The sequence below is a fragment of the Oppia nitens genome, unplaced genomic scaffold (genome assembly GCF_028296485.1).
Source record: "Oppia nitens isolate AA-2021 unplaced genomic scaffold, nextdenovo-longstitch-racon4-pilon3 scaffold25_pilon_pilon_pilon, whole genome shotgun sequence".
Lineage (NCBI taxonomy): Eukaryota > Metazoa > Arthropoda > Arachnida > Sarcoptiformes > Oppiidae > Oppia > Oppia nitens.
In genome coordinates, this window is record NW_026533205.1 from 1,366,789 (window position 1) to 1,377,626 (window position 10,838).

Below are 10,838 nucleotides of genomic sequence, written 5' to 3' on the forward strand. Positions count from 1 at the left end.
TTTGTATAAATAAATAAATAAATATTTATAAAATATTTTTCAAGTTAGTCATCAAATAAAAAACAACAAAAAATAATTTTTTTAAAAAATATATTTTGTCTGGTATATTTTTAAAAACTATTTATTTTATTTTATTTTTTAAAATAACAACAAAAATAAATTAGTGAATCATAATGTCTATATATATATATAGTGTTTTATTAATTTTATTACAACTAAAAAATTATATATATATATAAATTTATTTAAAATTAGATACGATAAAAATAATAATAATAATAAATAAATAAATTTAAATATAATTAAATATATTATTAATTAATTAATTGATTATTTTTTTTGTGATCTAAATTAAGGGATTAAATAATTCATGTTTTGGTCCGACATTTGTTGATTATAAATACATATTGAAGACAACATTCAGTAATGTTTCCTTATTTCCAAGTTTGCTATCATTTGGTTATATGTTTGGATCATTTTGTATGTTTGGCTTATAAAATTAATAATTAAATTATTTAGTATTTTTTATATTTATTTATAAAAAAATTAGTAATAATATTTAAAACTAAAATTAATAATACCTGTATATTCACAACAAAAAAAAACACTAAACATAATTATAATTGCATTTAGTTTTTTTATTTATTATATGATATATATATATATATATATATTTGTTTTGTACTAATAATATAAATAGTTTTATATAAATTTATAAACTTTTTTTTTAAAAAAAGTATTTTAATTTAATTAACTTACAGTGTATTCAAAATATATATATATATATATATATTAAATAATTAAATTAATCAATTGATTGGTTAAAAACACTAATATATATATACATATAATTTTGCTTAACTACATTAATCATATATATTATAATATATATAATAATTTTTATTTATTTAAAATTAATTTATGTTTTTTGTTTGTTATCCATATACCAACAAAACAAACAAAACAGTCGGCTATCTATACAAATACATGAATAGACAGTTAGTTTTGATTGTATTTACGGCATTGATGGCCATATCAACGGGACTGATGCCATACTCCCAGTCATTACTACACTATTATCTCAGTGTTTTCGGCTATGGTCTCGGCTCCGGTGTCTGGTTTAGTGCCTATAATGTATGGATAATCGAAATGTGGCCCGGCCATCGATCCGCACCTGTACTACAACTGTCCCAATTTATGTACGGTTTGGGTACTATATTCGGGCCGATGCTGGATCAGCCCTATGTTACCGGCGAACTCATACATACTATTAAAAAACTAAACAATCAGTTAACTAATACTAATAGTAATAATAATAATAATAATACCGTAATTAATAATAATTTAACTGAAATAATGGTTAATCAGACATTGGATCAGTTGATTGATACGGAAAATATTGTACGCCGGGATAAACTTCGCATACCGTTCCTTATAATAGGCTGTTCCGAGTTTATAGGTTAGTATTTATTATTAGTAGTATTATTATTACTAGTACTAGTAAGTTATAGTAGTTATCAAGTAAATAAACTTTTTAAAAAACAATAAAAAATTATAATTATAATTAAAAAAAATAATTTATTAATTTTTTTATATAAATTTATTGATGATCACCCCATTTATAATTAAACTTAATTATTTATATATTGAATATATATATATCATAATATAACCCAATATAACAGTTATATAAATAATTTATAATACTTATATTTATATTATTTTATTAAACTATTATTTTATCAAACTATTATTTTATTAAACTATTATTTTATTAAACTATTATTTTGTTACACTTTTATTTTATTAAACTATTATTTTATTAAACTTTTATTATTATTAAACTATTATTTTTATTAATCTTCTATTTTAATTTAATTTAACTTTTATATTATTATAATTTTAATTTTAGGTCCTATCCTATTGGCAATCATGTACTTAATTAGGCCGTACGTTATCAACAATACCTATGATGATGACAATAGTAGACAACTGTCCCATAAAAATAGTAGCTCATCATCATCATCATCATCGACAACGACAACACCACCGCCACAAGCACCGGTAGATACTACCAATGGTTCAACCAAAAAATCAATAGTCCAATACAAAAGTACCCGACTGGGTCATAGTCTACTGGTGGGGCTGTTATCCAATTTGATTGGTCTAGTATTTGTATCGGATAATATATATCTGAAATTTAGTGCCACCTATTTCCAGTATATACCTATGCAGCTAACGGCCAGCCAATCGGCTACGTTGGTCACCCAAATGGCCGTCTGGTATACAATGGGTCGGGCAATAACTGTAGCCATATCCATACGGCTGAAACCCCACGTAATACTCAGCTATCATTGGCTGATATTGTTGTTGGGTTTAGCTATACTATCTGTTGGACACGACTACTACCACTGGCTATGGTTGGGTGCACTGGTCGTCAGCTATGGGTTTTCGGCACTATTGCCGGCAGTGTTTGCCTACGCCGGCCAGTATGTCGAGCTAACCAATCGGTTGGCAACGGTAGTCATATTCAACTGTGGCCTCTATAACTCGTTTCTACCCTATCTACTGGGCCTGTATGTTGAACTATACCCCGGTATCTATTTGTTGATAATATTGGTGAATACAGTGTGCGGTTGTATGATATTTCTAACCATTTCACTGATGACTACTACCACTACTACTACTAGTACTACTACTACTACTACTAATGATGGTTCAAATGGATAGGTAGTAGTAGTAGTAGTAGTAGTGGTAATAATAATAATACTTATAGTGATTAACTAAACAATAATATATAAATAATTATAATACATATTAGGATTATATCATATTGTATTAAAACATAACAACATTTATTAACATATAGATAATACATATATAATAACAGTTATATATTTATAAATGTATATGAAAAATATTTTAAATATATTTAAAATAAAAAAAATTTACTGTACATTATAGTAGGTAGTAGTAGTAGTGGTAGTGGTAATAATAATAATACTTATAGTGATTAACTAAACAATAATATATAAATTTATAATACTATTATAGATTACATCATATTGTATTAAAACATAACAACATTTATTAACATATAGAATCTATATATATTATAGATAATACTATATAACAGTTATATATTTACATATATTATGTATAAATGTATATAAAAAATATTTTAAATATATTTAAAATTAAAAAAAAATTACTGTACATTATACTAGAGGGGATGGGGGGGTGGGTGGATGGAGAAACAAACAAATGTAGATTTAGATAAATAAACCTAATTAAAAAAAATTGAATTGACAATTTACAAAAAATAAATAACAAAAAAAATAATTATGTAAAATTAATAGAAATAATTAATTTTAATTGTTATTATTATTATTATTATTATAAAAAGTTTGACTAATAATAATATTTAGATTTAAAAATTAATAAAATAAACATCTATTAAAACACCTAAAAATAATTTTTTTTATTGAATTAAATTTCAAATCATTGATGATGATGATGAGGATAATAATAATTATATTAATAATAAATATTAATAATAATATTAATAATAATAATAATAATAATTATAATAATAATAATAATAATAATAATAATAATAATAATAATAATAATAATAATAATATTAATAATAATATTAATAATAATATTAATAATAAATATTAATAATAAATATTAATAATAATATTAATAATAATATTAATAATAATATTAATAATAATAWTAATAATAATAATAATAATAATAATAATAATAATAATAATAATAATAATAATAATAATAATAATAATAATAATAATAATAATAATAATAATAATAATAATAATTATAATAATTATAATAATTATAATAATATTTTTAATATAGCAAACTGTTAGCTAGTATAGTACCTAAAAAAAAACTTTAAAAATTTAATATATATACCATATATTAATATAAAACTTTTAGAAAATTAGCTTAGTAATATTTTTATTTTTTTTAAAAAAGAAAAATTATAAACTTATGATTATTTTCTCAATATAAAACTAAATTAATAAAAATGTCTTTTTTTAATAATTTTATTTAATTAAATTAATCTTATAATTCATAAATATTGTTATTTTTAAATAAATAATTATTAAATTTATTTAAAAAATCAATAAATATTGAATTATAATTTCAATTACAAACTTATATAACAATATTATAGTAATTCAATTATTTTATTTTATTTTTCTTAAAAATAATTTACTTATATTAGAAATTAAAACACTTTTAATCAATGACTTTTAATTTAATTGACATTTAAAAAATTATAAATATATATATTAATTACTAGTAATGCTTTTAAGTCATTATAAAAAAAATCAGTAAAATAAACATTTAATTATAAATTAAAATCACTTTGGAATTCAATAAATAAATAAATTATTTTTATATTTAAACAACAAAAATATTGTTTTATATATCATTTAAAAAAATTATTTTAATCACTAAAAATGGATTCAAAACATATTATACGATCGGTTAACTACAATGATGTCGATTACTATTATAAATATCAATCAATTATTGAATTATTGATTGGAAAACTACAATCAGAGCCAATGAAACTCTATATGGTTTATATATAAATTAATAATAAATGTTTTTTTTTATTTAAAAAAAATAAATAAAATCATTTATTATTAATTTATATGCAATTGAAAAAATTATTATATAAATATTATATTTAATATTAATTAATTGTTAATAATATTTATGAGAGAGAGATTTAGAGACTGATTATTATTTTATTTTTTTTAGTAGAAAATTAATTAATTATTTGTTTGTTTTTGTTTTTTTATATTATTTTTTCAATAGACTGACAGCCATAGTGGTCGCCAATGGACCAGAGGTCAGGTACTGGAGTCGGCCCTTAGTTTTGGCCAATACTTACGTACAGATGATTGTTGTCGACTGGAAACGGGAGAAACGGTATGTTTTATAACACATAGCAATGACTTACACGCCATCGGAGTGTTGGGCGTATTGGCCGCCGGAGGTGTCTATAGTTCATTGTATTCAACTTCAACTGAAAGTAAATATTTATTATTTTTAAATTTATTTTTTCAAATAAAATTAAAAAAAAAAATTATTATTATTTTAAATAATACTAGAATTATATATGTTTTTTCATCAAATTTTTTTCAACTATAATTATTATTTTTTTTTTTTTTAGATGAAATAGATAATATGATTCAAACAATTAAACCAATTATATTAGTCGGTTGCCAACAAAATATGAAACTATTAAATACTATTCAACAAAAATACAAATTTATCAAGGTACATTTTTTTATAATATATATAATTTAATGTAAATATCGATATATATATATATATGCATACTTTAAAATTTTATTTTTTAATTATTAATTATATGTCTTTAAAAAAAAAATTAGCATTTTTGTTGATAATGTTGTTTGTTATATATTATAAATATAAAAGTTTATATTTTTACGATTTTTTTTTTGATTATTTTTTCAAAAAATAATTTAGAGTATTTTAGATTTGGACATTATTAGTAAATTAGATATTAATAATAAACTACCAGTGCCGATTACAACAACACCGACACCACAACCAACAACAAACTTGGCTACACTATTGATGTCTAGCGGAACAACCGGTTGGCAAAAGGCCATCAGTTGGACAAATAGCCAATGGTTGTCGTTGATGGCCATTATGCAGCACAGGGATGTTTTACCCCTTAACCCGGACGATATATTATTATCCATTAGCTTTTCGCACGGTATGGGTTTGGTTTGCCTGTTTCAGACAATAGTTACCGATAATGGCTGCCAATTGGTTGTACTGAACGATAACGATTACCAATCGCCTCAATCGGTATTTCGTTTAATACATGACTATCGGGTGACAGTATATTATACTCTACCGAATCAAATGAAATTTTTGGCCAAACATTTCAATCAATATGATAAACAATATTTGAAATCATTGGACAATTTGATAGTCATCGGCGGTGACCTAAATCAACAGATTTATGATAAGATTATAGATGTTTACGGATTTAAACAATTCAGAAGATGTATATACTATTATTTAACTATTATTTAACTATTATTAACTATTATTTAACTATTATTAAACTATTATTAACTATTATTAACTATTATTAACTAACTATTATTAACTATTACTAACTATTATTAACTATTATTAACTATTATTAACTAACTATTATTAACTATTATTAACTATTATTAACTATTATTAACTATTATTAACTATTATTAACTATTATTAACTATTATTAACTATTATTAACTATTATTAACTATTATTAACTATTATTAACTATTATTAACTATTATTAACTATTATTAACTATTATTAACTATTATTAACTATTATTAACTATTATTAACTATTATTAACTATTATTAACTATTATTAACTATTATTAACTATTATTAACTATTATTAACTATTATTAACTATTATTAACTATTATTAACTATTATTAGCTATTATTAACTATTATTAACTATTATTAGCTATTATTAGCTATTATTAACTATAATTAACTATTATTAACTATAATTAGCTATTATTAACTATTATTAACTATTATTAGCTATTATTAGCTATTATTAACTATAATTAACTATTATTAACTATAATTAGCTATTATTAACTATTATTAACTATTATTAGCTATTATTAGCTATTATTAACTATTATTAACTATTATTAACTATTATTAACTATTATTAACTATTATTAACTATTATTAACTATTATTAACTATTATTAACTATTATTAACTATTATTAACTATTATTAACTATTATTAACTATTATTAACTATTATTAACTATTATTAACTATTATTAACTATTATTAACTATTATTAACTATTATTAACTATTATTAACTATTATTAACTATTATTAACTATTATTAACTATTATTAACTATTATTAGCTATTATTAACTATTATTAACTATTATTAGCTATTATTAGCTATTATTAACTATAATTAACTATTATTAACTATAATTAGCTATTATTAACTATTATTAACTATTATTAGCTATTATTAGCTATTATTAACTATAATTAACTATTATTAACTATTATTTACTATTATTATTAACTTTCTAATTCTAATTTTTAAGGTTACGGTATGTCAGAAATTGGTACAGCATTTATAGAACCGGCTTCTAAGTTGAATAGTCTAACAATTAATAGTACGGACACTGCTTTGGGTAAAGTTGTTCCCGGAATGGAAATCAAAATTATTGACACCAATAACTGTGGCAATAGTTTACCGGCCAATCAAACGGGACAGATATGTTTACGCGGACCAACTGTTTGTATTTATTGCAAAAAAGATTTTTTTTTTATTATAATATAATATGAACAAAAAATAATTGTTGTTTTTTTTCAGGTAACACCCGGCTATTTTGGTAATCCCGGTGCTACCAATCAATTGTTTACTAGCGATGGTTTCCTACTAACCGGTGATTTAGGATATTATGATCAAAACCAATACTTTTATTTTGTCGGACGATTGAAAGATTTTATCATTTTTAATGGTAATTATATTAAAAATCTTATAATTTTGTTTTTTATAAAATATATATTAATAATTTTATAGATATATTTATTTATAAATAACATTAAATTGAATTTTTTTATATATATAAAAATATATTATTATTATTAAATATTTTCTTCTAATTTTCTAACTAATTGTTTTAAACTAATTAAAAACTAATAATAATAACAATAATAATAATTTAAATAAATAAAAAAACACATATATAAATAACAAACAAAAATTAAAAAATAAAAACATATGTTATGAAAATAATTATTTTAATTATTAACAAAACTATTATTGTTGAAAAATATTAGGCATAAAATTTTCGCCAAATGAGTTAGAGTTGCATCTATTAGGCCATCCATTGGTCGATAGGGCAGCCGTTTTGGGCGTCGATGACAAACAGTACGGACAGATACCCCGGGCCTATGTTACACTTATAGCCGCCACCGACACCGACAATACCGTTACGACGGATAAGCTAGCGATGGAAATGGATTTACAACAGTATGTTAACCGTAAGGTTAATAATATAAAACAGCTAAGAGGTGGTGTCAAGATTTTAGATAAAATGCCCATGACCAGTTTAGGCAAAATTAACAAGATGAAATTGAAAATGATTAATTAAACATAGATTATAATTTATAAATAATTAATTAATTAATTAGTTAATTATTACAGCTAGTACAAGTAGATTAGATTAAATTATAGTTTGTTGCATTATTGATACTACTAAATATTATATGTTAAAATTTATTTTAAATATTACATTTTTGTTTTGTTTTTTTGTTTTAATTATTTTTTTATATTAATAAAATTTATTATTAAAAATTAATATATTTCATTTGTTTTTCTTAACTAAATTAAGGTATTTTTTTTAATTATTAATAATACACGAAACAAACTAACAGAAAAATTTTTAAATAGTAATAGTAAATAAATATTATTATAATAATATATAAATATATATATATATAGATATAGAATATTATATAATATCTAATTTTATTATTAAATTATTATTAATTATTATTAAATTATTATTAATTATTATTAAATTATTATTAATTATTATTAAATTATTATTAATTATTATTAAATTATTATTAATTATTATTAAATTATTATTAATTATTATTAAATTAAATTATTATTAATTTACTATTAAGACATCTAACAAAAATTTTTTATTGAATTAAATTTCAAATCATTGATAGAAATTCATGTCTAGTTTTATGATTATCTCTGAACTGTCCAAACATACAACTGGTTATAGTTTTGCCATTGATTTTCTGTACCCCACGAGAGCTCATACACATGTGTCTGGAAATACCAATAAAAATCAATAATTATATTCAAACTTATATATAATATGACACATACTTGGCCTCAACAACAACACCGACTCCTAAAGGACTGATAGCTTCAACCACTGCTTCGGCTATTTGTTTGGTCAGTCTTTCCTGAACTGTAAGACAACAACAAAAAATCAATAAATATTTTGTATTACTTATACTGTATTTGAAAATAATATTGTTTTCAACCATACCTTGCAATCTTCGGGCAAACATTTCAACAATTCGGGCCAATTTGCTGAGTCCCAGCACCTTATGGTCGGGCAGATAACCGATAGACACTTTGCCATAGATGGGCACCAAATGGTGTTCACAATAGGAAAACATTTCAATATCTTTGACGACAACCATCTCATCTGTGTCTTCAGCAAACACGGCATCATTCAAGACATCATTGATTTTCAATTGATATCCATTAGTGAAATACAACAGTGCTTTCGCTGCCCTCTCCGGTGTCTTCAATAGACCCTCTCTTTCCGTGTCTTCGCCAATGGTTTCCAACAGATCTCTATAAATACGAGTCAATCGTTTCAATTGTGTCTCATTTGTATCGTCCAAACTATCGTTTGCACCGTTAGTTGTTTTTTGCGATACTATACTATTACTTAGATTTTCATTGATATCATTTTGTTTAGCCTCCAACTCATTGACTACACTGTTATTATTATTATTATTATTATTATTTGAATTTAATTTATTATGATTTTTACTCATTTTTCTTGTTGTTGTATTATAATATAGATATATAACTTACTAATTAAAATATATTGATATATATATATATATATATATATACAGTATATATAGTATAAAATAAATTTTAATATTATAATATTGTATTTGCAAACAATTAAGCTAGTATAGTATCCTATTATACTAAAAAATAAAATAAAATTATTAATAATAATAATATAAAAGTTTTTAGAAAATTAAATTATTATTACAATTTCAATTTCTAAACTAAACAAATTATTAGGAAAATTAATTATTTCGAAATAATAATCTAATTTTTTAAACAATGATTTTTATAATTTGAATTTAATTTATTAAAAAAAATGATTTTTAAACAAATGATAATTCAATTATACTAAAAAACTAATAATCAATAGACATATATATATAATTAATTAATAATACTTTTAATTACTGATTAAAAATTTTGTTGTTTTTGTATATAAACCAGTCTTTTTTGAAAACAGTAAAATAGATTTTAACAATATTTTTATGATATATATATATATTAAGTTTATATAATTTATATTAATTTTATATAATTTATATTAATTTTTAATAATTACAATTATATTATATCATATATATATATGTAAATATTAATATTTTTTAATCATAATTGTAAATTTTTTGTTTTAACTAAAATAATATATATATATATATATTAAAAATATTAGTTTTTAAATATATTCTAAATGATTATAATATCTAATTTAATTATTTTTATATTTTAATTAAAAATTTTTATCATAACTTTTTTTTCAATCAGACAATGACTGAATCAGTGGACAACAAACCGATTGTATACCTGACCCGTATTGAGACGTTTGATTCGGCACACCGTCTGAATAGCGAACTACTCGATCGGCAAACAAATTGTGAGACATTCGGCAAATGTAATACAATTCACGGACATCACTATAGAGTAGAGTTGACTGTTAAGGGAACAGTAGATCCCGTAACTGGATTTCTAATGAATACCTATGATATCAATCAACTAATGGACGAAACTATATTGAAACCGTTTGATCATAAGTTTATCGATAGAGATATCCCGTACTTTAAGGACAGTAATATATCGTCGACTGTCGAAAATATTGTTGTCTATATATGGAAAGCCGTTTCCCAGAGATTGCCTACA

General features: G+C 21.3%; 3 protein-coding genes across 3 annotated transcripts; 2 read left to right on the forward strand and 1 right to left on the reverse strand.

The window, feature by feature from the left end:
* Positions 1–987: 987 nt before the first annotated feature.
* On the forward strand, positions 988–2,730 carry LOC128954176 (uncharacterized). The gene is made up of 3 exons (XM_054299747.1): positions 988–1,245; positions 1,369–1,459; positions 1,913–2,730. The coding sequence occupies exons 1-3, from the start codon at positions 988–990 to the stop codon at positions 2,728–2,730; spliced, it is 1,167 nt and encodes a 388-aa protein (XP_054155722.1).
* Positions 2,731–4,477: 1,747 nt separating this feature from the next.
* LOC128954177 (luciferin 4-monooxygenase-like) lies at positions 4,478–8,238 on the forward strand. Its single transcript, XM_054299748.1, has 7 exons — positions 4,478–4,619; positions 4,861–5,077; positions 5,219–5,325; positions 5,539–6,088; positions 7,183–7,376; positions 7,455–7,602; positions 7,925–8,238. The coding sequence occupies exons 1-7, from the start codon at positions 4,497–4,499 to the stop codon at positions 8,236–8,238; spliced, it is 1,653 nt and encodes a 550-aa protein (XP_054155723.1). The 5' UTR covers positions 4,478–4,496.
* Positions 8,239–8,812: 574 nt separating this feature from the next.
* LOC128954178 (GTP cyclohydrolase 1-like) lies at positions 8,813–9,628 on the reverse strand (the record flags this gene model as incomplete). Its single annotated transcript, XM_054299749.1, has 3 exons — positions 8,813–8,933; positions 8,994–9,078; positions 9,160–9,628. Coding segments are annotated over 3 exons (675 nt in total), but the record flags the coding sequence as incomplete, so codon positions are not given.
* Positions 9,629–10,838: the final 1,210 nt, after the last annotated feature.

Bases quoted from the DNA above. Each gene is read 5' to 3' on its own strand.
- LOC128954177 (XM_054299748.1), top strand. From the start codon at position 4,497: ATGGATTCAAAACATATTATACGATCGGTTAACTACAATGATGTCGAT. The intron at 5,078-5,218 runs GTAAATATTTAT...TTTTTTTTTTAG, and splicing joins GTATTCAACTTCAACTGAAA to ATGAAATAGATAATATGATT. The intron at 7,603-7,924 runs GTAATTATATTA...GAAAAATATTAG, and splicing joins AGATTTTATCATTTTTAATG to GCATAAAATTTTCGCCAAAT.
- LOC128954176 (XM_054299747.1), top strand. From the start codon at position 988: ATGAATAGACAGTTAGTTTTGATTGTATTTACGGCATTGATGGCCATA. The intron at 1,246-1,368 runs GTTACCGGCGAA...ATGGTTAATCAG, and splicing joins CGATGCTGGATCAGCCCTAT to ACATTGGATCAGTTGATTGA. The intron at 1,460-1,912 runs GTTAGTATTTAT...TTTTAATTTTAG, and splicing joins AGGCTGTTCCGAGTTTATAG to GTCCTATCCTATTGGCAATC.